At 45.4% G+C, this 26,898-nt stretch overlaps 1 protein-coding gene across 2 annotated transcripts; it reads right to left on the bottom strand.

Moving 5' to 3' along the window:
• Positions 1 to 281: 281 nt before the first annotated feature.
• KIAA0319L (KIAA0319 like) lies at positions 282 to 26,847 on the bottom strand. Of its 2 annotated transcripts, XM_085208949.1 has the most exons (21): positions 26,615 to 26,844; positions 25,586 to 25,752; positions 20,801 to 21,486; positions 15,852 to 16,143; positions 13,404 to 13,505; positions 12,775 to 12,872; positions 11,528 to 11,615; positions 10,695 to 10,787; positions 9,970 to 10,102; positions 9,365 to 9,593; positions 8,561 to 8,684; positions 7,872 to 8,004; positions 7,403 to 7,551; positions 6,967 to 7,118; positions 6,656 to 6,794; positions 6,176 to 6,335; positions 5,268 to 5,410; positions 4,820 to 4,942; positions 4,182 to 4,272; positions 3,716 to 3,807; positions 282 to 1,729 (listed from the first exon to the last, which is right to left on the bottom strand). In XM_085208949.1, exons 2-21 carry the CDS (start codon positions 25,725 to 25,727, stop codon positions 1,542 to 1,544), a joined length of 3,357 nt encoding a protein of 1,118 aa, XP_085065075.1. In that variant the 5' UTR covers positions 25,728 to 25,752; positions 26,615 to 26,844; the 3' UTR covers positions 282 to 1,541. The 2 variants fall into 2 exon arrangements, with proteins under 2 accessions (XP_085065075.1, XP_085065076.1); XM_085208950.1 differs by lacking the exons at positions 282 to 1,729; positions 4,182 to 4,272 and having other exon boundaries at positions 3,720 to 3,807; positions 26,615 to 26,847.
• Between the last annotated feature and the right edge of the window lie 51 nt (positions 26,848 to 26,898).

Genomic DNA, 26,898 nt, shown 5'->3' with positions numbered 1-26,898 from the left:
CGCAAGGCAGAGACCTCCAACACCGAACGAGCCCCAGGACCACACCTGCTCCATCCCCACAGCCCCAAACCCTCACTCCCTCGTGCTCTGCTCATCCTCCATCCAAAGGAGAGGGCGGCGGTACCCAAAACTCAGCGCCGGCTCAGGAGCAGCCCTGCAGCACAGCACTGAGCTGTGAGCCTTCAGATGTGGGGGGCACCTCTGTGTCACAGCATCCCTGCGTGTGGTCCGAGTGGAAGACAACTGATGGCCCAGAAAATAAACTCAGCAGCAGCCACGACCACATTCAGCAGGGGAACGTCCCCCCGCGTTCAATAGTGTTTAATCTTCAACTCGCTCGACACAAATCAGTAGTGCAGCAATATAAATACAACTGAGGAAGTTAAAGCCTTTTGGCTTTCACAGCTCAAAAAAAAAAAAAAAAAAAAAGAAAAAAAAAAAGCCAGTGAAACGAGTCTTCCAGTTTTAAACACAAAGAAAGGCAATGAACTGCCCACCCAACCACTGAGGAGCAGTGGCATCCTTTGTGCCTGTAAGAGGACGGGGCTGCATCCCAGGAAAACAGCACAGTGAGATATAGAAGCAGGTATGGGGAAGGACACCACAGCTGAACCCCAGCACTCACCAGGTTCTGAGGGTTCCCTACCCCACTGCATTTCAAAACTGAGATATGGTTGATGTTCAGACTCATGGAGGGCTTAAAGACCAATAGAAAGTGCTGGGAGTGTTGAATTACATCTCAGAGCTTTGGAAATTAAGTCTGCAGTGAGACAGAGGTACCAAAAGTGAGAGTCCTGTCCCTGCTCTGGTACCAAACAGGAGAGCCTGCTGCAGGAAGGGGTCTCCTAGCCCAGCTAATTACCACAGACAGGTCAGCTTCCCCACACTGCCATCCCAGTGAGAAAAGTCTGACCGTTATTTAAGATGGCTACAAAACCTCTCCTACCTGCAAGCTGATGCAGCATGACCACAGTGTTTAGATTCCTCCTCCTCTATGCTACAAAACAGCCAGTGCTTGTGAAAGGACAAGTCTAAATTAAAATAGTGCTTAAACCATTAGGGAAGGTGGAAAGAAAAGAACGAGACGGACAGCAGTAGTTGGCGGCGAGCTGCTGGAGCCTGGAGGGAGCTCAGAGCACAGCCTGCAGTACAGCTCTGACCTTCCTTCCTCAAAAGATTTCCAAGGCAAAGGGCCTGGAAGTCCACAGGCGCTTCCTCTGCTGCAGTGAGGTGGGATGGGAGGGTCCTGCACATTCACAGCTGCTCCTTGTGGCTCTGTCCTTCCAGATCCAGCTCTGCCATTTCTGATGCTTCGCCTGTGGTTCACAGTTGTCTTCTCCTCCCTCTGATTTTCCTTGCAGTTCAAATTCAAGTACAACCAGTTTTAACTGAACGAAAAGAAACCCACAAAGTTATTTTCTATGAAACAAGTTAGCAGCTGCTGTCCTAACCAAACTGGCCTCCAAAGGCCTTTGTAGAACAGGGACGGGAGTGGCCTTCTCCTTCCTACTGAGCTCCAGCAAAAGGCCATCTGAAGGGAGCTATAGGACTTCCTCCCTCTGGTTCTTGGCTTTCAGTGTCACCTGCCCGTTGCGCAAGGAGCCGTTCTGGCTACGGAGCAGTTTCCCTTTTTCACGGTCAGGCCAGGTGAAGATGGCTTCATCGCTGTCCAGCTCCGACTCCGAGTGCATCAGGCTGGTGTTGTGGACCTGGGCTTTCTGCCTGCCACCTTTGAAGGAGAGAGATTTCCAGGTTAAAGCTATCCTCAGTACTGGACAACCACCACAGCTCACTCCATCCCTGTCCCATTTCACTGTCACAGGGGTGGCCTAACCTGACCTCCCCACATCTGACACCCGTTCCCTCGCATGCTGAAGCCAGAGACAAAGTGATCCTGTTTCAGAAGCCTTGGTGTGACAGAGGTCATGCAGACACTGCACACAGTGCAAAGCACAAGAGGTGGGCAGGGAAACAAACCGCAGAATACTGGGATCTGCCTCCCTGACCTTGCTCGAGGCACTGCCTAGAAAGCCCTCTGGGGCTGGGGGCTGTGGTAAAGAGAACATGCAGGTGTGCAAGAGGAGATCACTGCGTTCATACTACTTTCCCTACTCTCATCTCTGCTTCTCTTGCCTGCAAGGGGAGGGAGATAAATTAATGGGCTGAATTTAGATTAATGCACAAGGACAGGAGAGAGACATTTGCTGACACTGTCAGCGGAGGAAATATTTAAATTTAGCTTTTCCTTAATGGAGAAATGCAACATTTCCTCTGTTAGGAAATGCTCCCTGCACATATCTAGAAGGAAAGAAGACGTCAGTCAGCAGCCAGCCCTGGAAGAGGCAAAATGAGTCTGGTTATCAGGGAGCAAATGGTTGAGGCACATTTGCTACAGCCTGCAGAACAATAAGGCCTTTATTCAACAGCGGGGCTCTCCTGCACAAGGTGACAGATGGTCACATTAGGGCAGAGTCGGGTGCTGAGGAGGAAACCCGTCTGATTTTGTTTCTACAAGAGCATCTGTATTTGTGCAGGTGGGATGGCCCAGCTCTCAGAGAGTTACATGATCAGCTCTGCTGCTGCAGTGCCCATCAGTGCTACCATCAGGCACCGTTCACTTTGCTGGGACACTACTACCTGGGGTAATACTAGGATGATGAGTAATTATTTTCCACTAGTAATCAAGGACCAGGGACTATTTTTCGCTCCTCCTAAAAGCAGGACTAATATTCTTAATCAAAACACATATTTCAGCATTTGGCAGGGCCACGCTTTGCATACACCTTCCCATTTCTCCCTCCTCCCCTGGTCAATCAGCAGGTGACAAAGGTCTGGCTTTTGATATCAGATACAACCACAGCAAAAACACTCCTGCCTGAAATAACTCCGTGATCTTTGCAAAACACCTGACAAGCACTCTGTAGGACAGCAGTGCGGACAGGAAAATGCTGGCTAAGAACAGCAAAGACAAGTGATTGCCTTCCTGGAATGGGTCAATGGGCCTGCAGCCACAGAGAACACTGCAGACCTCCTCATTGGTCTCTCTCCTAAGAGGAGCATTTGATTCCAGCAAAAATTAAAGGGTGGGTTAAGCTCTCAGAGCCTCATGCCCACAAGGACTAGAATGGATACACTTACAAACAAGTAATCTGGAGTGGGAGAACATGAGGGCAGGCATGAACAGTACTCTCTGCAGGCCACCAAGAATGTTGATGTTGCTTGGTGTCCTTTTGTTTACCAGTCAATGTCAATCAGTTCAGTAAAATGCTCAAAGACACTGAATTCATGCTCAGCCTTGCCAAGGAATTGCGTGCTGGCAAGAAGCAAACTGACTGAAAAGAGTACAGAACTCCATGGAAAACTTGAGAGCTGGAGAAGCTACAGCTAACACCCAGTTCTGGACTTCTTGGATCAGGTCAGTCTCTGAAGTGTTTTTGTGCATCCACTTTGTGATGAGAAGCAGAAACACTTGGACTACACCAGTTTAGCCCCAAATATTTAAACCAAAGAGTTACTTAATTTAATTTTATTAACTTAACTTAATTTTATTAAATTAAATAGCCTGTCTACAAATGAAACAAGCTGAGATCTTCAGAGACTCATCAGCAGTGACTAACATCATGTTTGTTTCACTCTGTGGTTTTTAAGTCCACTGAGGAAGAGTGTTCTTAGCAAGCATTCTGGAACTGCTGAGCTCTTCCCTCTCTTGTTTTACCTGCTTTGGGATTTGGTTTTAACTCCAGGCTTTCTTGATCCGTTGCATCCAAAATCTTGTATTTGCTTTTTCTTTTGGATTTTCCTTTTCGTCTAAAGGGGGAAAGACAGAATTAAGAGGCAGGCTGCTTCTTTAAAAAAGTTGGAAGAAAAAAGAACAAAACAACACACTGATCTTCAAAGCCAGAATACTTGCTTATTTCAGACTATTGTTAACATCAGAAAGCAAAACATTAAAAACATTGCTTTAGTTGCACATTTATAGGCTAATCCAAGCCTCACTTCTTAAACGAACCCAGAGTTTTAGGACTTCAATGTTCCACTTGAAACACTGAGCCAGAAAAGCTAACATCACAGGGCTGAGCAGACAACCTGCTGGGACTCTGGGTTTAAAACTCTTTCACCTCCTAATGCAGCCACTTGGCTCTGCAGCACTGATACAGTGGGGGTTATGGCCTCAGTCCCACCTCTTGCAACAGCAGATCACCATCCAGGATAAGATTCCAAAGGCAACCACAATGACGAAAGATGCAATGATCACATACAGCACACTCCACTCTGAAAGCAAAACACCCCAGAGATAAAGACGTTTTGGCAACTCATACAGCTGACAGCGTGCACTTTAGATGACTACTCTTGAGACAAAAAAACAGGCAGGCTCGACCTTTTGTGGGATTATAGAGACTAGCACCCGTCACTGGCAGGATCTCTGATCCTCCAATGGAAGCCAGAGGTTTGGGACCTGCAGTCCTTCTGCACAAGTTTGTTTGTTTTTTATTTTCGTCTGTTGTCTTAAAAATTTGCTTTCCTGTGGCAGAAAATCCCCCATAGGATCACGGGAGAAAAGGAGGATAGCTTATAAATTGAGAATGGACTCAACTCTTAGCAAATGGTCACCAAGAGGCTCTGAAGAGGAGTCACTTTCCCATCCTCTATTTCCTATCTGAAGGCTATGCTCTGTGAGACCAGGACAGGGACCACCTCCTCGTGCAGGCACGATGTCAGAGATACAGTGAGCAATCAGGCATCTTTAACACAGCGTACCTCGGGCTACAAACTCTGTTTGCCTCCTAAAGGTGAGCAAAGCCAGGGAGCTTTCACATACCACAGTTACTTTCGCCATCCCCCATCTGCACCTTGATGAAGTTCTCCATCCAAAAAGGGTCACAGACGCAGCGTTTGGTGAAGGAGTCGCAGCGCCCGTGCTCAGAGCAGTTCAGCTGACATGCTGGGGACCAAAAACAGCAAGGTGAACTCAGCGACTCACACGTGAGGCATAAAAAAAAAAAAAAAGGATAAGACAGTCAACACGGTCAACCACAACGAGGTTTTTACTCAGATCTAGTCACTGTGCAGTTCATTCTCTTAGCTCAGCCGTAGTTGCGAGCAGGAAGAAGTTGCAAATGTGAGCATCCAGGTCTGATGCCAAAGCAGTGAAGTCCTGCTTCATCAGCAACGTCACATGTAACATGCGAAGAAAATTCTGCCTTTCTTGCAAGTATCCAAAAAGAGTGCAAAAGACATTAGCCCATATCACAGCAACTCTGACTTACTGACTGTGTTAATTTCCAGTGCCCGGAAGATGAGGAAGTCTGACTGCTGTTTCCGTAGTTCATTTTTTAGAGTCCAGGCCACCTCCCGTCCTTTGAATATCTGATGGGGAGGCTGATTCTGCACAAAAAATACCATCTTCGTGCTGGAAGTCAGACAAAATGGTTATCTCTACTGCTTCTCCAAACACCAGGCAGTCATCCCCCTCTGTCTGTCATTACAGGGACTCATTCAGAATCCCAAATTTATTTGAAAGTTGAACTTCAGGTAAGCCTGGTCATGCAGCAGGCATCCCACTGGGACATCTGATCCAACCATATCTTCAAAGCTGGAATGGTTTTTAGTTTGCTAATGGCTTTGTCAAGTCGAGTTTCAAACATCTCCAAGCACAACTTTGCATGCTCACACTAAATATGGAAATATCCAAGCTTTATGGTCTTACTATTTTCATAATCCCTTACCATGGGATGCCTGGACCTCCAGCACCCTCAAACACACCTAAGGCAACAACAGACTGCTGTTAATATGGACAACGTGGCCTATATGCAAACTAACACTGGTTTAGAAGAGGCCAGCTGTAGCTTACTTTAAACCAGACTGCAGTCAAAACCAACCTTCTATTTTCTGTTCTAACAGCTATTACACTGTTTCTCAACATCTAATTTCACATTAAATTGAACTAGCTGTGTAGACAGCAAAGCTTTTCTGGACGATCACCATCTCCAGAGGTGAAGGATAACCAAGACCTGCTTGGCAACTCCTCTTCTGACCCATGCAAGCAGAAACACCAATTTTACACAAGGTCTTTGTATGGTCTGGTTATCCAATCTGCTTCCCCAGGGAAAAAAGCCCTTTGGTCACTAAACACTACAGCAATTCTTCTCCTTGTGCATTCACAGACAAATCCTACCTTTGCTCAGTGTATGGCTGGATCTTTTGCACAGTGATGTCTGAGTCAAGGACCCCCAGCAGAACTCCTATCTGTCGGATAAACATGCCCTTCTGCCTCTCAGTCAGCTGGCTGACATTCACATCCAGAATTATCTCCACAAGGTTATTTTTCCTAGGATCTAGTGAGAACACAGATAACACAGACCTTTAGATCTTCTATTTAACAGTCCAGGTACAAGTCAGGTTTCTAGCATCCTTCTAAAACGCTTCTTTTTGAAGCGTTTGAATTCAGAAGTACAGAATACAGGTCTATGACCCTCACAGATAATGACCAATGGTAAGAATCAGCCTCCTAGAACCATAAAAATATGACTGTGTTTTCCCCTAAACGTTTCACCTTTCACACTTCTGATCTAGAACTTGCAATATAAACTGCATCCAGAACAACAGAAGGCTAATGCACTGTAGGCAAACAGGGTACAGCACAAAAACCACTCACCAGGTTTGACTTCCACCGTGGTCCTTTCCACATCACTCTCTCCTTTGGCATCTGTTACTCTGAGATGGAATGTGTAAGTTCCTTCTACCAGATTGGACAGGAGAAGCACCGGATGGTGGTCTGAATTATTTAAAACCTCCTGGAAGGCAGAGCAAAGCAAGTATCAGTAAACTAAGCATCAAACTAGCATGGCTTATCACTAAAAAGTAACCAGGGCAATGATTAGCTTTGTATTTCCTCAGGAGCTATCAATGCTCCCTCTTTCTGACTGCTGTGATGCTGCAGGATGCCATTTAAAAAGGAAACTTTACCCCAGCTGCAGGGCTCCCCTCATCCCGAGTCCACAAGTAGCTGACAATTCCCTTATCATCAGAGGATTTTGATCCATCCAACTCAGCTGTATTTGTAGGCAAGGTGATGACAACATTCCCTGCAATCTTTGCAACTGGCGGCTTGTTTATCTCTAAGCAAACAGAAAGAAACAATTGGAGAGAAATCTGGTAGTGCCCAATGAAAAACTACAGCCTTAGACCTCTACTGTAACCCAGAAATCCCCTTCTAACACTGGTGGAGAGAAGTGCAATTAGGTACTGTGGGAATCAGTGAAAAATATTACTCCTCCAGGAAATGGCAGACATCTGATCACAAAGGCAATTTCAGTGCATCCATTCCTCCTAAGTTTGCCTCTTGCTCAATTGCTCAGAGATAACCTGGGCCCCAGGTATTTCTGTGTATGGCTGGACCTACCTTCTTTGACAATAACGTTGACAGAACTTTGGCTCTGCAAGTTCCTCTCATCCTTAACTGTAAGAGTGAACTCGTACGTCCCAACCTGAAGGCCTGTTACAGTGGCAATGCTGCTGTTGGCATTCTCCAACTTGACACCATCTGGTCCCCTAAACAGAGTACAAGAGGATCAGTTTCAACTTTGCACAGAGTGTGGGAGCTGACCATGAGGCTCAAGCAGAATTTACAGGGTTGGAAACACAGTTGCCTGGAAATACAACACAGCGCGTGGCAGAAAGCAAAATGATTTTCTCCCATCATAGCAAGGTAATCAAAAGAACAAAGGGTAACATTTGCTCTAGTTGGTGGTGAAGCTCGTCATGCCTGATGTGACAAGGATTTAAGACAAGAGAGGCGTATGTGGTGTGTCTTTGTTTGAAATGAAAGACCCAGATACTTGCAGAAGAATGGTCTGGAAGACGATACGCACCGTGTTTTTTCCCAAAGAAAGGAGACTATTTTCTGGTCATCTGAGCTCTTGCTGCCATCTAGAGTGGTGCTGTCCACAGGAAGAGTTAATTCTTTGTCAGGACCAGCATCTGCCTTTGGGGGCTTATTGTTCTCTGAAAAAGGATTGCAATACTTTTCACACATATGCCAGAAAGGTGGAGCTTGCTCCCCAGCATTAAGAAGTTCCTCCAAGAATATATATATTTTCTGCCCATTATTTCAATCTTCAACTCAGACAAAGCGAGTCAAAAAGCAGCTAAGAATTCAGAGATCAGAGTTTTATTGACACATCTACACTAAAAGGTAGATTAATGAAATCTAGGAGTTTTGATCTTTGATTCTCATTCTCTAAGCACTACTTCACCTTTCCTGCTCCTGCCCGCCAGGACTTAGCAGTGTGAGCAGAGACAGCACTCAGGAAACACAATCCTGCCATCACAGGTGGATAATATTAACTAGATGACATTGTGAAAAATAAGATAACAGCCTACAAAGGTAATATTTGTAGAAATTTTCTTAAGTTGGTTCATCAGCAACATAATATCCTAGAAAGGTCCTCAATTAAAGCTTTTCTGGAAGCATTAGAAAGGTACTACAAGATCTCGAGTATGCTGACAGAATGATGCCCACCTGGAACTGAAGAAGCAAAAGCAAGGAAGGGCAGCTTACCTGGCTGCACTATCACAGTGACCTCTGCAGTGGACTGGTGCCCAGCAGAATCAGTCACTATCAGCTGGTAAGTGTAGTCACCTTCTTGCAGTGCAGAGAGCTGCAAGACTGGTGTCCTCACCCCCTGTGAGAAAACATATTAATGTACTGAGAGGATTCTCTACACCAAAGATCTGAAGACACCGTTTCTAAAGCCACTGCTATCAGCAGGTTCTAGGTGTTTATTATTACCTCCTGTTAAAGGACCAGAAGTCTGTGTCACTTCTGGGAATCTCAATGCCATCCTGCCTCTTGTTTTAGTTAGCTACAAGATGACACAGTTTGGCTCCACACCTTTTGACTGCACTTAAGCATCCATCCTATACCACCATTGATTTAGCATTCACTAATGTTCTGAGGAGTCAGCAACTGAACAGACAGAAAGCACACTCCCCTAGCAGTCATATAGGTTAAAGGGAGATACAAGCTGTGCTGAGACCTGCTATATGGAACAACAGAATCCAAAGCTATCAAGTTCTCATTTCTCTTAATTCTCTATCCTCAAGCAGTATTTAAAGCTGCATTGCTCAAGAAAGGAAATAGGATGCCACTGAAAACCTGTGGCTAGACTGGTGCACCAGCTCAGCCATAAGCTAATAGCATCTTTGTGTGGATTTAGTTTTAAGTATTTAATCATCACATTCTTACTCAGTAAGTTTAAAAGACAGATTTGCTATCAGCCATTTAAAAATAGCTTGATCACAGAAAAAAACCCCAAAACAGCTAATGAGTCATCAGAGATGAGTATAGGAATCCTGCACTGACCTGCATCTCCATCACCTTCCCTTTGCTGTTAGGGCTGAGCAGCCACTCGTAGCTGACGATGCTGTGATCATCAGTGCTCTGGTTGCCATACAGGGTGATGGAGTTCTGAGGCAGGGTGATCACTTGGTTTGGGCCCGCGTTTGCCACCGGTGGATAATCCACTGCTTTGTTCACAGTCAAGTTGGCAGTGGTAGAGTTGCTGGCACCGTCTGAGTCCACTACTGTTAGACTGAAGAAAAAACACAAACTATTGTGAAAGCAACTAAGAGTCACAACTATCAGAGCAGAATATAAAATGGTGGCTGGGGATGCACAAGAAAAGCCAGAAACTTAAGACACTTAAGGACAGTATTTTCATTTCCTCATCTAGAGGTAAAAAAGTACAATCATCATCTTAGACCAGTGCTACAAATTAAGAATAACAAGCAGCCAGATAGCTTATCTTTTTTAAAGTGAAAAGCTATGAAACCACCTGAAAAGGTAGGAGTGAAGAATACATCAGAAAACAGAGCACCCTTCCTGTTTGTCTGGAGAGCAGGCTGACACTTCAGGAATCTTGTACATTTTATCCTTAGGGAACAAGAACTGATGAAGGTATAACCTACCTGAAAGTGTAGTTGCCAGGAACCAGGTTGGTCAGTGTCAGTATGGCAGTGTCACTGGAAACCTTCTCTTCTCGCAAAGGACCCTTCAGTTCTTCCCAGTGATAGCTGACAATTTTATCATCGTCGGTGCTTTCTGTGTCAATTATGAAAGAAAATGGACATACAAGGAGTTGGAAAATAATGCTTCACAATCCCAGATGTTCAGTTCTCCACTTCAGTGCTGGGCTTAGCGAGCAAAAGCTTTTTTAGTCCAAACCCAAGCTCAGATACACAAAGTGTCTGCCCTCGTCTACTCTGCTTCAGAGGTACATTTGAATATCCTTAATTCCAGGTTTGTGTGTTGAGGAAATGAAAAAAACAAACAAACACAAAACCAAAAAAATACAAATAAAATAATACAAGTCCTGGACCAGCATTTAAAGAAACTCCTGAAAAGCTCTACTGTGGGCCAGGGTGATTACAAGTGATGTGTCAGCTAACCAAGGCACGTGAAGCTTAACACAAGAGGCCAGTTCTTTTGATTAAGAGCCTTTTTTTCTACGAGAGTCACTCAGGACAGTATCTTCAGAAGGAAACACGGAGAGGTGCTTGTGTGTCAGCATGTGGATTCCCCCCTCCTAGCAGGAGAAGCTGATTCTATTCACTGAACTTATCCAACAGGCCAGCCCAGGACCAAACACAAAGAAACCAGGCATAGCAGACTATGTAAAACAGGAGGTACTCACGGCTGCCATCAATAACAGTTGAAATGGTTGGCAGTGAAATCTCCTGGAACGGTGGGGAGACGATGGCAACAGGAGGACGATTCACTCGAGGCTCTGCAACAAAAACAGAGCTGTTACGATGACACCTGCAGGCAGACCATGGTACAAAGCCCCAGCTGAGGAACTAGGAAACTGCTTTGCTTCTGGGCACCAGGAGTGGTGAGCAGAATACATGCTGCACATCTTCCCTCTCCCCAGCTCTATTTATCCCTTCAGACCCTGCAATCACTTAACTGATAGCCTGGCGAATCTAGGAGAGGAGTCCAAAATGTGGAGCAGATGTGCTGTGCAGCTTCAGGACAGGCACTGATCAGACAGACTGCAGAGATCTGCATCATCACCAACACAGTAATTCTTGCTTCCAGCAAGTTATGAACCAATGCAGGGAAGCAGTACTAACAAAAAGGACTTAAAAAAGGAAGGAGGAGAACTGCTACCACAACTGTACTCTAGAAATGGCTGCAGTCCATCAGTGCTCCCATGCTGAGATGAGATGATTCTAACTGAGCAGCACCTAGAGTTCTAGTTTCTATTGCAACAGAGCTCTGCCAGCATGAGGCATTTCCCAAGCACTTGTCTGTTAGTATTCCAGCCCTTGCACTGGGTGGCTGGCCTGCATGTGGCACAGCAAATAGCTGTGTGTGTTAACATAGCCTCACATTTCAGGAAATGACTCAACACACACACAGAGATCTCAGCACAATCAATTTGCATGATGTTAATCTAGGGTCCAGTCAAGTAAGCAAAACAGAGAGGCAGGAAGTTAACAAAAGATGCACTGACATTGAACTCACTTGGATTCACTGTTACATTCACATAACCCTCTCCATGTGCATTTTCCCCATCGACAACAACTTTGAATTCATACAGGCCAACAGTAAGCTGGAAAGCAAACACAAACAATTATTCACCTTTGATCAGGACAGCAGAACCACAGTTTGACATGCTGAAAAGTCAACTCACTGTGCCTTGGTACTGTATTAGAAGCACAAAACACACAGTTCTGCTCCAATCTATACAAGGCAAAGCATGGCTTCCAAGCCAAAATTACATACATATATTTTAGTTTACAACAACTGATCAGAAACTAAAGACTAATATTTCTTACTGCCACAGGTGACAGGTTTGTCAGTCAAGACTGACTTTCCATCAACAACAAGCAAACAGAACAGGTCTGAGAGATTAGTTCAGGCTGTCTGGCCACAGGAATCTGTACTAGCAGACTGTGTTTGAGATTTAAAAAGCCTGCAAGTAAGAAAAAAAAAATCTCTTATGTGCTTTTACAAAAAAAAAAAGTATTTCTTCTCTTTCTTCTAGGGGACATGAGTCAGTCTGTCACCTTTTCATCACAGCTGAACCAAAATGAGAAGGTCTGGGTGCTGGACAACAGTCATGCTACCCAAGAGACTGAAAACCTGACAGGGACAGACGTGCTCCTTTTGTTCTCTGCATGGTATCACAATTAATACATGCACATTTTGTTCTGAGTGCAGAAGAATCCATGATGCTCAAAGGAATGTCCCATAAAAACAGAAGTGTATATTCATACAATATTTAAAGTCGTTCTCTTGTTAAGAAACTCCATGTGCAGAAACCAACAATCCTTTCATTCCTTTAGATCTTGTCTAGAAGCAGCAGCCAGGGACATGCTAGGAGGTATTCCATCCCTCTAAGCTAATGGAACCAGCCAGTCCTTTTAGAGACTAGCACAAGGCTTCCAACCTAAACAGACCACTGCAGTGTTTCGGTAGTAGAAACACTCACAACCTTTTGTTCATGTTGAATTGTGTCCTTTTTAGTTTGACACATCACACGTAGGCAGCTTTTAGATCCTGAAATCCATTTTTCCTCCTCATTCCAGAGCAACCTCCTTTTTCTAAGGGACTCAGAAGAGGGTTTGTAGTGAAATGTTGGCTGCTTGCCCATTGTGCTATTTCCTCTTCATTGTGAAATCATACACAAGTCTTTCCTGGCTGCCAAGATTCCTGTTTTCTTCACTTGACATTCCATACAACAGGACACCAAGCAGCAAAAGCTTTACCTTAGATAACTTAAGGGTCTGGGAGTGTTTTCCTTCCATTTCTCCACTGTAGTCTTTCGGATGAGTAATCAGTTCCCACTCATAGGAATAAGTGGTTCCTTGAAAAAAATCACAAAAAAGAAAAGCTCCAGAAGTTAGTTTTTGAAAGACTGCCTTTCTGCCTGCTAAAGAAAAGCATTAAATATTTACAAAGCCCATTCTGCTGCATGGAGAAATGAGACTGCTTAGAGTCTGGACTGCAGCTTTGCGGGAATAAACCCAAGAAAAGAGACAATCTGTGCTTCTAAACACATTTACTCCAAAGCCAAACCCCATCTTTCTGCCTGTAAGGCATTAAAGAGCTTTGGAACAATCACGACTCAGGATGGTAGGAGAGAAAAGCATTATTGTGCTCACAGATCCTGCAGACACAACATAATGCCAGTTTCTGAACAGGGACACATCTCATCTACCCCCGCTGCTGTGCACCACGTAACTTGCTCGTCTCCACTCCTACTGCTATTACTGACATGGAAACTGTTCTCTGACAAAAGACACTTTCAGGATTGCCCTTGTTTAATGCTGCTTGTAATGTCTGTTGGTCATTTCACCATCACCTGCCCTTGGCAGAATCCCCAGGGAAGCCTTACCAGGTGGTGGTTCAGGAAGGACAAATGCATTCAGCTGAACTTCGTTCTTTGGCAGGGTGACTTCTACACTGTCTCCAGCAGAAACCACCAACTCCTTCATAACTGAGAAGGGGAAAGACAGAATTGAAAGAGAAACAGAATAATTACATACGTACGTAAAAACCACCTTTGCTTCAGAGTCTGAGGAATAAAAATCAGCAGCAAATGGCTGTATTTTGTAAACACCTCATCACTCAGTCTAACTCCTGTTTCAGGTTTCAGTTTCATTGTTAAAGCACGAGCACTAATGGGCAAAATTACTCTGTCACCTTCAACCCTTTGCAGACACTGGGCAGCTCCTGCTCCTTTTCTGAAGAGCTGAAATGTGACCCTCAGGCCCTGCACAGGGGCCTCTGTTCAGTCAGGTCCAGCAGGATGTGAAGGGCTTTTTGCTGACAGGTTTTTGGCAGAGAACCCAGCTGCAGTCTCATGGCAAAGCAAGACAAACATTGCTATTTACCAAACTGCAATTTCAGATCTTTACAAATATATGAAGAATCCAAGGCATTTCTTAGTTAAAAACTGCTTGGGGGCTAAGAAATTTTCTAGAATCTGCACAGCTACAGCTCTGAGTACGGGAACTCAGAATACAAACCTGATCCTTTTGTTTATATTGTCTTTTTATCCTTTTCTTTTCCAAATAAGAAATCACTGCAGCACTTACTATGAATTTTCCTCCAACACCATTTCAAATAAATTGGCAGATAAAGAAAGCTTTCTCCTTCCTAGTTTGCCACTTCCTAGTTTGATCCCATCAAAGACAATGTTTCAAAGATAGGCACCAAAAATCCAAGTAAAAACAGACATGGAAAACACCAGTAAATATTGAGCCTTTCTGCCATTTGTTTAATAGCTATTGGAATCAACCAGTTAACTAAAAGAAAACAAATTTATCAGATCCTTTCTTCCCTCCCTCAATTACTCCACCTCCTGAGATTTTACAGCCCCATCAGTCTTTCAGCTGCAAAGAGTTCCAAGGCAAAAAGAAATCTGACCTCATCAGAAAACAAACAGAGAAAAACTTAAAACTGCTCTGAGAAAAAAACACCCCTCACACGACCATCTCTGCACTACTGAGCAAAACAAGGAGGCCCTGGCTATGCTGCTTTCCAGCATAAACCACTAAAGATATTTTAAATAAGTTTTTCAGTTTTAGTTGGGTTTAAGTCCTTAAAAAGAATGCTAACTTGTTAGCACAGGCATCCAATCAGCTGCCTGCCTAAAACATCCTTGGATGCAACATTTCCTTTACACGTTCTATTTGTTTCCTTGTAAGGGAAAAGAAACCCTACATTCAAAAGAAAAAAAATCAGAAAATTGGATCAACTGAATTCTGAGCTATCACACAACCAGCACACACTGGTCAGTATGAGCACACGTCCCCACAGCATGAGATGATGGCCTGTGTGGGTTAACAAAGCTGCCCAAAGTGCATTTTTGTTTTCAGACATCTTCAAATGTTTGCTTTAAGAAATAGCAGTGTGAACAGAAATGCCACTTTGCTGCAAAGCACAGCGTGGGCGAATGGCCAGGCACACTGCTCTCATGTGCACTGACATTTCAGAGATGGAAGACAATCAGATGCACTCCATTTGGAACAGACATTAATTAAGGTTTCTGCTGAACTTGATAGAGAACAACATGTCACAACTGCTGAAAGAACGCTTCACATGACTGTGCCTCACACCACATCTCAACTTGCACTTTGGCAACGGAGATATCACAGTTACTTTCAATCCATTCCTGGAAACAAACCCAATGCTCATATGCAGATTTATGATGCCAGTATCTCATGAATTCATGGGGACCAACCACTGCACGCACTGACACACGTGTTTCAACATCCTTTTGATGGTACCACCATTAACACACGTGTCTCAACATCCTTTTGATGGTACCACCATTAACACAACATCCGATGTCACCATACATGTCTCAACATCCTTTTGATGGTACCACCATTAACACACGTGTCTCAACATCCTTTTGATGGTACCACTATTAACACACGTGTCTCAACATCCTTTTGATGGTACCACCATTAACACACGTGTCTCAACATCCTTTTGATGGTACCACCATTAACACACGTGTCTCAACATCCTTTTGATGGTACCACCATTAACACACGTGTCTCAACATCCTTTTGATGGTACCACCATTAACACACGTGTCTCAACATCCTTTTGATGGTCCCACCATTAACACACGTGTCTCAACATCCTTTTGATGGTACCACCATTAACACACGTGTCTCAACATTCTTTTGATGGTACCACCATTAACACACGTGTCTCAACATCCTTTTGATGGTACCACCATTAAAATACCCAGAGCTTTTCAGTGCTGCAATGGTTTATCAACAAAACCTAAAGAGGTGAGCACTGAGGGATCCCTGCATGCTTTCACCTGGTGCAGCTGCAGTAGTACTCGGTGACACAGCAGTGTTTGTCTGGACTGGAGGAACACTGCTATTTGTGGGAGCACCACTTGGCACAGAAGTAGCAGCCTGCATCTTCGTTGTGCTTTTCCCCTGTGCAGGGCTGATGGTGGGCAACGTATCCGAGGAGTGGGTTTGGATGAAAGCATCACCCAGCAGCTCGGGCTTCTCTGTCTTTCCAACAGCTGTCAAGCTCAGTGCCACAGGACTGGAGAGCGTAGTCAACACCGGTGGCTCTGGTGCAGATGTTCCTGCATGGATCTGGAAAGGAAAGAGTAGTTTTAGTTGAACTGAGCTCAGTTTTGTTTTGCTGTGTTTGTTTCACAGAAGATTAAAATTCTGTTGGGATTGTTCTGCATACTGAACTCCACCAAAAGTTGCACTTCTTCATTTTGGAGGATGCTGAGAAGTCCCTGGGTTGTTTCTCCCCATAAGGGTGATGTTTTACTGCTTCTAAAACATTTCTCCATGTTATTCTACAGCAGAGAAACCATTCCTAGCTGAGCAGAACACCAACTGAGACCTCAGATCTAAGAACAGCATCTGAAGTGTCACTGCTGTTGATGTGGCAGAAGATCTGGGCTCAAAACTGCAGAGAACAGGACTAAAAGAACGGAGATGTGGAATAACACAGGAGCACAAAACAAGGATTGGGAACTGGGGTTCATTTGGGGCATTTGTTTTGGCCACATCCTCCTCGTACTAAAGCTGCACGGCTGGCAAGCACACAGAGGGAGGGCTGCAATGGCATTTTTATTTAATAATCAAAGATTTTCAGCGAGATGAAATTTATTCTGAATCTCCCTTCAAAGCAAGGTGGTCTGACATAAACTGCCTCAGTGCATGCCAGGGGGAGATGCTGCTGGGGCAGGGAGCAGAGCCTGAGGGTGGAAAGCTTGCTCACATCTATACAGGATGAACAACTTTATTGAAAGTAATCAAAGTGGCAGCACCACAATTTCCTTTCTTTCATCAGAAAATTCCTTTTGCAGTACCCAGCCCCGTTCCAGCTCTCAGCCCAGCAGCACCATTCTTGACAGTTCACCTTCCACCACGAAGCACACGTGTGCAGCGCATTCTGCTGAGCTAAACCTACTTGGGGAACATCTGCTAAATGTTTAAAATGGAACAACTCACTGTTTTCAACTCTGGAAGTGTTTTGAAACTGGATTGCTCACCGCTGCTCCTCACTATGGGAATTGATCACAAGCTCACATTGGAGGAAACGTTCTCAGGCTTTTATGCCATGCTTTTGGCATCCAGTCCAGGAAACAAGTGCTCTAGACTACAGTGGGCAACATCCTGCTAGTAAATGGGCCAAGCTTATTAAGAATTAAATAGTGGTTGTAAAAATAAAGCCATTCTGCATGCATTGGAACAGCCAGCCCAGCCACGAGCAGCAATGGAGGCACTGAAGGTTGCCCTGCAGAAGCATTTTTTGCTGTTTCAGGCAAACAAATTTCCTCCCTCCATATCCTGGTTAGCTTTCCCCAGCCACAAAACTGAAAGCATTGCCCCCTGCTGCTCTCCAGCAGCAGCCTTGAGACCAGCAGCTGTGTGACTGGAGATGCTGGCACACTTACCAAGTAAGATCAAGTCAGAAAAGCTTCATGAGAGCTCAGCAGCCAGGCAGGAACTCAGAGACACTCCAGACAAGCTGCTTCAGGAAGGCACAGGAGGGAAAAGCCTCCACGATTGCTCACCACCACAGGGAACCTTTTTTTTTGCTTAGTGAGAATCGACCCACATGGGCTGCAAGAACAGCTGTCACAGATCAGGCACAGCAGCTGCAGCTCTGCTTTGCTCAGTAGTATTTTCCCTGAGATGGATGCTTCCCTGAGACACCTTTAAATGCCTAAAATACCTGACAGTTAAGAAAGACCCTTTTCCTCCCAGAAGTCTTCAGGATGAACTGACAGCCAAATGTCTGTGTGCAGCTCAAGTGAGATAAGCCTTGCCTGGGGCAACATAACAGTCAAAAATGCCTCTGATGCTTGTAAGCTGAGACATTTCTTATCTTTTACCCAATAACCCCAAATTCTTTAAAGCAAAGAGCAGGAGATCTCATTCTTGGGGGTGAGGGGAAGACGAGAAATTTGCCAGCTGTCCTATCTTATTAGCTTCCAAAACAGAGAAAAGTGGCACAGTGGCCCAAGAGAACGTGTCAGACATTTCTTATTCCAACCTATAGCTGCCTTTGTCTGGGACAAGTGACCTCTCTCCCTGTCTGACAGCATTATGTCTGTAAAATTCTAACAGAGCAGCTACGTGCATCAGAACCTGCACTGAACTCAATGTACTTTAAAGAAAAACACCCATGATCCAGAATTCTGTTTCATCCTTCACTTAAATGGGCCTTTCTCTGGTGAGAGTGGGGTGCATATACAAAATAGGCTCTCTGCAGCTTTGATTGTTGGCTCTGTTGTAAAAACCCCACTTTAAAGGCTGCCCATTTTCCCATGGTCTGCCTGCAGGACTGCTGCAGTGCTGCTGGAGCCCTTCTCATCAGCAGTGCTGCACTTAAATACTTCTCCTGGTTGGCTATTACACGCACTGCTGGATTCTAAAACTGGCCAAGTAATTCTACAACAAGGTGGAAAGATTTTGGTGCCTGGCAAATATCACTCACTAAAGGAAAAGCCCAAATTTCCCTTCCTTAGCCAAGGACAGGTGAGGGTGCACTGCAGTTCACCCTGCTGTGCTGTCCTTCTCCCATCTCTGCCCCTGTAGCACGGATGTAGAAAAGCCACAAATTAATGCTAGCTGCAAATTAGCAAGTGACACTGCAGGTGGCCATGGGGCTGTCAGAAATGTGAGAGGAAAATTAAAGCTCAGTGAGGCAATGTCTTCCTAAAACAGTCACCTGACCATTCCCTGCATCTTTAGGGAAATCCTTTTATTTCCTCCTTGCCACGCATTCAATATTCTCACCCACTTCAGATGTTTGATGCTCCCAAGCATGAACTGCTTTGCATGCAGTAATTTCCTCCAGCTTCCACCCCACCTGCCAAATCTTTGTAACAAATACAGCGTTAGAAGCACTGCGTTCACCTGCTCAAACAATGTACCTGATCAAATCTAGCTCAGATTAAATTCTATTGATTTCACCATGCGTGTAACTTTACTTATTTTGGCCCCAAACCAACCCAGCTTGGAAAAATCCCTACTTTGGCATCTCCCTCCTGCAAAGGCTGGCCAGGGCCCAAGTACAAAGCCTTCAATGTTGTATCCTTGGCCTAAATTAAACTGCTCTCAGATCAGAAATGTGAGGACAGCTGCATAGCTTGACTTATATTTTGCTGGTGAAAGTTGGATGCTTCGCTAGCCAAGGAATCAGCCCAGGGCTGGGCAGCATCAGCCTCAACTCAACACTGCTGGTAAGGTGGTTTTTCTTAATTCTTCCTCAAAAACCGCATCCCAAACCTTAGAAACGCGGTTGCCAGGAATTTAATCACCTTTTAGGAAGAATTTGTAGTTGTGATGAACCAGAATTTCATCAAAGATCCAGATCTTCTTGCTAGCAAAAACCAGAAAGGTGAAGGAAACCCGTTCCTCCTCACATACACCCAACAGTGCACCTTAATGACAAAGAGGAGCACTTCTACAGATGGGAAATTTGGATACTTAGCAACATTCACCCGTTGATTACTGCACATAATTTAATATTTGCAGCCCATTTCCTGACAGGCACTGAGCAGTAGTAATGAACACTCAGAATGCAACATGCCACATGCAGAACAAGCAGGGAGATACAGCAGCTATTCAAGAGCAACAGAGGTCTCAGAACAGGTTGTGTGCAGAATAAACGCGAGGATGTGGTCACTGTAAATCTCACATATGAGGAGGGAAAAAGCAGCAGGGTAAAAATGCTGCAGTACTGCAGGGGAGAGAGAAAGCTGAGCTTTTAGATCAGCCCTGGGAGCTGCGAGGCTCTGGAAAATCAAACATTTGTAAAGTCCTGGTGCATGATTTCACACGGCAGCAGGGCTGCCCTGCAGCTCCACGTGGTGCCTCTTGGCTGCTCTCCACATCCTGCTCACAGCCCCACCTGGAACCACGATTTGCATTCAAAGGAGAGAAATAAATTCAGGCATTTCCAGAACGTAGCAACAGGAAAAGGCACCAGGCTTCAACACTGCCAAATCCTGGAGACATGGCAGAAGATATATAAGGAATTTCACAAAGGATTCTTCTTGTTTGACCATCATCACTTGTGGGCTTTTCTGTATATTTTTAGAAATATATCTATTTGCAGATTTAAAAATGCTAACTTCTCTTAGGACTAACATCTGGATTTACTAGATTTAAGTGGCATGTGTTTGCAGTAGAGTCTGAACTGGTTTCATTCAAGCAATGCCAACGTAAGCTTCTGGGGATTTGAAAAACTGAAAGCCTTCAAAAACAGAACAGAAAGTTAAGATGCCAACACAAGTAAGCAGGCTGACATGGGAAACCCTATGCATAAAAGTCCATAAATAAAATACCTTGCTGCCTCAATTCAGTACTCCAAAGGAAAGTTTTTGACTTTGTGGATCCAAAAAGGTACTTTAATGGGTAACAGGTGTCAACTTCCAGGTGTTTCCCACTGACATCACAACTATCATACCTCACTTTTGCATCTTATTTGGTCAGTAGAGTCCATGATTTCATACAAAATGTAAGCATTATTATTATTTCCATATTCCTTCTCTGTTTACCCCAAATAGGAGGAAGTGGGGAAAAAAAAAACTCGTCCCCCCCTCAAAAAATACAAAACAAAGCAGAAAATGAATCCTTGTCCTTGCTTTGCTGACAGGCTGAAAGCAGACATCTAGAAAGTTATTCCATCATGTAAACAGTCCAAATCTGTATAAAGCAAGAGCAGGAGAGTGACAGCTGTCCAAGATAGCCCCACTGCAGTCCCAGCAATCATACTCACCTCTGGGAAGCCAACACTGTCTGCATCACCAGATCCATTCACATTATTGCTTTTAGGAGGGAATGGGCTTTTGGTTTTCTGCTCTTGAGGATTCTGCCCATTTCTCAGCAAGTCTTTCTTTTGATTTGGAACAGGCCTGCCCTCCCCCAGGTGCTTCAGCACTTGATCCTTCAGGCGCTCCGTGTCACTTCGGCTGCTCCTAGACCTGCTGTCTGATGCTCTGGCTGCAGCCTCACCAGCAGGACTTGCTGCTGTGTCCCCTTTCAGGAGCTGCACTCTGTTATTTGCCAAGCTCCGTTTCTGGAAAGACCTCCACAGTCGTTTTTTCCCCTGGACTGGGATTCCCCAATCCAACCACCTGCGAAGCCAGCTCTTCACATCATTTCCTGTTTGAAGTTTTAAGGAGTGCTCTGTGCTTTTGGATTTCTTTAAAAACACCAAAACAGAATCAGAAGAGCCAGTCCTGTCTGTCTGACACGCGGCAGGCACGGAGCAGTTCACCTGGATGCACATGTTTTCCAAGAACCAAAAGGCATCACAGGCAGGGCTCTGGCAGCAGGCAGTCTGACAGGACTGCACAGTGTGAAAGCCTTCCAGGAGCTGTAAGTGATGATCTTCCCATGACTGCAAACGTCCACCAAGCAGGATCTTCCCTGGCTCACATTTAGATCTGTTCCAGTTTGCATCTGGGAACGAGGAAGACAAAGAGAGTTCTCAGTTTTCTAAAGCAGTCAACAAGAAATCCTCATCACTACTGTCAAGACGAAGTTTCCATACTCTGCCCATAGTTTCCCTTGCAGTTCTAGCAGTGCCTTGCTTCACAGTATAAAAGCAATTACCTGTCACACATTTCTTTACAATTAAAGTTGCTTCGGATTTCAGACTGGGGGTAGAGCAGCAATTGCTTCACACATGGATTTTTTTTTTTTTCTAGCATGAAAAACTGGAGTGCTTGTAGGGATCAATGGATTAAAGGCTTCCAAAATTCAGAGCTCTGCAGATTAAGGACTCCCTAAAAATAGACTAATGACCTATGGGACTGTTACACTGCGCTGTGTTCAGCATCCAAGGCATAATAGGTCACTGCAAGATTACTTTACCAACTATGCCACTGGACTTTGAGTCGTGCAGCTGGACACTGTGCTCTGATTTGCCTTCCTCCCTGTTCAGACCACAACACAAATGGGGATTATTATTATTATTATTATTATTATTTTCCTGTTAAAGTAGTGACAATTTCCTTTTGTTTCCTCCTATTTTTCTAATCAAATGTGAAGCTCACAAGCAGCAGCCAGCCTCCACCTCTTGCACCAACCACCCTGGGAAACTCTCTGTGAGACTGTGACACAAACACAGTGTTTTCCACCTTGGCTACTTTTATCATTTGACTTCAGAATATTCCTGCCACGGAGGCACTTACCTCACACTGCTGATGTGGCAATGAACTCTGATCCTGTGAATCACGTTAATACCCAGAATTGGCAGCACAAATTTGCTGTGACTTTCCCCCTCCTTCTGCATCAGCCCCAATATCTCTGGGATAACATTATATGACCAAAGAAAGCGAGCAGCAATGACAGATGCATTTCACTGTAATCCAGTTATCACAAACATCACAGTGGGTGTTACTGCTCTTCTGTTACTCATCATTAAAGGCTTCCAAATACATTAATTTTGTTTACCTAGAGTGGATTAGGACACCTGCTCAAAATAAAGAGCGATGGCCATTTTCATGTTCCTTCCACGTGCATCTCATGCAACACCAAGAATTTCAACTCAAAATGGGAACTCAGACCACGTGGAAAGTTTATGATACAGCAGAAAGAAAGAAGCAGAAATGTTATTTATGGCTTATTTGTGAGACTAGCACAGCAGAGGCAGTTTGAAGACAAAGCTGAAACAAGCCAGCATCAGCACAATAGAAGGCACCTGGGATCTGTGAGGGGATCACAAGGCCCAGAGCTCTCTGTGGCTGTCTGAGCCCAGAAGTGCAAGAAAGGAAGGGAAGCTCTTCACTTGAGAAACAGCAATCTGTGAAATATTGCATATGTTCAACAGAAAGAAACGTTGACAACAGCACCTTTAAGATCAGCACCATCGTTGTCACACTTCATCAACACAGCATCTCCCTGCAGAGCAGGCAGACAGGCAGGCAGGCTGCCCAGGGCCAGCAGCTGACCTCATTACACTCTGAAGTGCTGGGCTGACAGTCACCCCAACACGTGGCTGTGTGCAGGCAGGGATGATGAGCAGCTGGCACCGACCTGGCAGGTGTGGAAATAGGGCAGAGCACCAGGAGGGGCTGTGAGCACAAGGAGGATGTGAGCACACACATTGGGCTTGGAGGAACAGGCAGTGAATGGAAGGATAACACTTCTGCTGTGAATTTCAAGAGGATCTTACCTGCAGAGATTTGATTTAGTCTTAAAAGAAAATGACAAAAGAAATCCTCACTTTCTGTTTAAGGTGAAGCACTGTTCCTTAATACCTACTGTGCAGGAAGTGCTGCTTTCCACATCCTTAAAAACTCTTCTCATCCTGAACTCATCCATCAGGTTGAACCCTGGCTCACGCCTACCTCACAAACTAAGGCTCAGTGTAGAAGCCAGGGCTTTCCAATCACAGGTTTAGAACAAGGCACAAACAGAATGGGTGTATTTAAAATGTAAGTGTTCCCAGGAAGACATCACTTGTGAAAGAAGTCACTATATAGACAAGCATTATATGCATGCATCTAAAATTTGAAACTCTAACCTCCATAAGCATCTCCTAGGTATGCCAGAGCCAGGATTTAGTCTAGATGACAAAACACCACCGTGCTGAGAACACTCTGTTCTCTTCTAACCCACCATGAAGTCAAAATGCAGAGATCTGAATTATATTTCATCCAGATTTCACTTCCAAAGTTCTGGTAATGCCCACCTAGGACATGTTTATCTGAAATAAGCCAATATGGTTTCTGTATTGCTCTACACAGATAGCTTAAAGCTCAATTAACTCACGGAAACAACAGAAGTTAAACAGGCAACTCACAATATGGAAGGCCAGCATTGAAGATATGCATTTTTCATAGAACCACACTGATTTTCATCTATGCAGTTCCCGTGGTGTTTGGCAGGGTCACAGATTCACACAGCTTCATTGAATCACGCAGAGCTCTTCTATCTATCTACATTTGCATTTCACCTCCGCTCTGCCAAGAAAACTCCCCTGGCCTGTTCACAACACATTGCCTCCCCGGATCCCATAGCAACACCCTAAAGGCAGACAAAGCCCCACTCTGCTACCTGCAGCCCTACAAACGGGGATCTCTGCAGCACTGGGCAGACATGGACCTGTACCAAATGAGTGGAGGCAGCTGGAAGCACAGGCAGTTACCAACTTTGGCTTCCTTAGACAGAAGCCACTTGTTCAGCCCCTTACAGATCCTCGTGCTACGCCCTAAGCATGGCAGCTGCACAGAGGGACCTGCAGGCTGGCTCAGGCCAGCAGGGTGGTGAATCTGCTCACTGTGATCATCCATGCCAGCAGCTTCAGGGGATGCGAAGCAAATCTGAAGCAGGAATGTCCCCGTGAACAAGTTCTATCCTAAGCTCCAGAAAGGTAGCCAGCCTTGCACAACACAAATCACATGACTGCTGCACACTGTGTGCTTAGTCACTCCTCAACACTGCTTTTGTCATTTTTAGCTCTCTAGTATATACATGCAAAAAATGCTGTCCTCCTCAATCTGTAGAGCTCCTGTCCCTCTGATGCAACTCACAGCTCTGCTGAACAGCAGGGAACTAAAATGGATAAGAACAGTTTCTATTAATAAGCTCAGGTTCATAGACTTAGGCAGTTAATCCCCAGTGATAGGGAATTAATGATTAACAACTTGACTGCACAGACTTTTTTTTTTAATCTGTCACGCGTAACCAAGTATGTCAACACAGCTCCTTGGGTAACCCCACATAACACATCAATTTCTGGGCATCTCTGATTCCTCTTCAGTTTAACAAACTCTGCTGCCTAAGTGATACCTACAAAACCAAAAGAACAACGTGCACACGTGGTGAAAATGCCACCTCCTGGGGAAGATGTGGGCTTAAAACACTACAAGAAATTTAACCCATTCATCTGAAAAGACAGAATTTGATTTTTTTAAACAAAAGAAAACCCAAACACCCAGTCCATTACATGAATGTCTCCAGGTAAGAAACTCATTTGATGTGTTTACTTGAGCAAGAGGTTGATTACTCAGATTTGAACAGGAAACATAAAAACAAACAAAAATTACCCATAGGCAAATAGAGTATTGACATACAGTGTTTGTGGAGACTTTACAAACATTAGGTGCTTCAAAACGCTCTTGCCTTCCCAACCTCCTCCAAGTACTGCTCAGATGAAATTATTAACCAGAGTATCACTTGTTCCTTTTTGGGAAAAGGATTTTCAGCTCAGAGAAAGCTCCCTGTGAGATACAAACACCTGAAAGGCAGCAGGACATGTGAAGATGCCCAACAGAAGCAGCGTGGGGCACACAGACCCCCAATAAGCAGCTGGGTACCAGAGTGATACAGCATTATAAGAAACAAGCCCTCATTGCCCCACACCTCCCCACAGAGCTTTGGTTATCCCACGTTTCTGACAGCTCATTTAGCAACCATCAAGTTAGTTTGCTTTTAACCCAGCTACAGAGGCTAGCAGCCAATAACTTCACTTTCCTCTCTGAGTATTTCAAACGCGTGAGAGGGATAAATATCCACAATACAGACAAGGTCCCAGGCAGAGCAGCACAATCACCTGTTGAGGAGCACAAGGCACACAGGCAGGCGCACAGGTAGAGCAGCTGCAGGCTTCTCAGCTCCCTTGCAGGTCTTCCCCAGCAGTACTGTGGCAGAAATGGAGCACTAATGCTGGGCTTGGCTTCCAACCTCTTCTCCATGGCCTTTGTGGGCAGCAGCAGGGTTCTGGAAACACAGAAGACATCCACTGGTCATCAGTATATACCTGCAAGGACTCACTCAGCATGACGAAGAGCACAGAGTGTTTGCAGAGGAAAAGAAACACCTAATCTTATCAGCTGAGCACAGCAAATAAGCAACCATCCATGTCACAGTGCTAGAGTGAGACCTTTAGCAGCACAACTCCCAATCACTGAACTGCAGCACGCCTTGCAATTCCCCACCCCGACTCCATTCCTTTCAACAGCAAAACACCAAACAGCACAAATTGCAAAGTCTGGCTTCCAATAATGCACAGGCGATGGATCCTCACCCAGCTCCTCCAGCACAACACACAAACTGACAAACCACACACTGACAAACCACACATCTGTGCAGCGATGTCACTGCTCACACACTGGTGCTGCTTGGTGCCAGCCACCAACAAAGCCAGAGGAACACAGAATCGTTGAGCAGCACGAAGATAAGGAAGGGCACGTCCAGCTCCGTGGGCACAAACCAGAAAGCACTGATCCTCACCGGTATCCTGAATATCAATTTTCAGTATCCTGAATGTCAATTCTGGAGCCTCAAATGCTCCCGAAATCCCACCCATCGCTAAGCAAGGTAGGACACAAAACGTCAGTTCTGTAGGAGGGATAAACAGCGCCTGTTTGCAGGGGCAATGGGGCGTTATCGGGCACGAGGAGCTCAACCTGCCACGGTTCCAGACTCGGAAAGCAGCGTCACCACAAAACTGGCCGTCAGCGCGTCGCTTCAAACTCGTTAATTGCTAAATCCGGAGGGCAGCCGCCTCGCACACGGAACCGGCCGGCAGAGCCCGGCACCCCGCGCTGCCCCACGGTCCGACCCCGCGGCAGACACGTACCAGGGCCGCGTGCCGCTCCGCCGCTCCTCATACCGGGCGGCCGGGCCTCCAGCGCTCCGGGCCGGGGGGCAGCGCGGCCTCCTGCCCTGCGGCCATAGCGGCGAGCGTCCGCTCAGCCCGGAAGCGCACCGACACCTTCCGGAAACGGAACCGACACACCGGGAGCGGCTGGACCGGCGTCGTCCGCTCGTGGCTGCGCCGCTCCGCTGCCCGGCCCGGCGCGGGGAGGGGCCTCGAGCCGCCGCTCCTCCCGCAGCCCCGGGCGGGATCGGCCGAGCAGCCGC

Source organism: Meleagris gallopavo, chromosome 25 (genome assembly GCF_905368555.1).
Source record: "Meleagris gallopavo chromosome 25, MGAL_WU_HG_1.1, whole genome shotgun sequence".
In the NCBI taxonomy this organism is placed as follows: Eukaryota; Metazoa; Chordata; class Aves; order Galliformes; family Phasianidae; genus Meleagris; species Meleagris gallopavo.
Note: the sequence above shows the minus strand (reverse complement) of the source record. Positions and strands in the feature narration are given on the sequence as shown.

Excerpts from the sequence above, each read along its gene's own strand:
- KIAA0319L (XM_085208949.1), bottom strand. The coding sequence starts at position 25,727 with ATGGAGAAGAGGTTGGAAGCCAAGCCCAGCATTAGTGCTCCATTTCTG. Across the intron at positions 10,788-11,527 it reads GAATGTAACAGTGAATCCAA|AGCCTCGAGTGAATCGTCCT; the intron begins GTGAGTTCAATG and ends TTTTTGTTGCAG. Across the intron at positions 10,103-10,694 it reads AACTGTTATTGATGGCAGCC|AAAGCACCGACGATGATAAA; the intron begins GTGAGTACCTCC and ends TAATTGACACAG.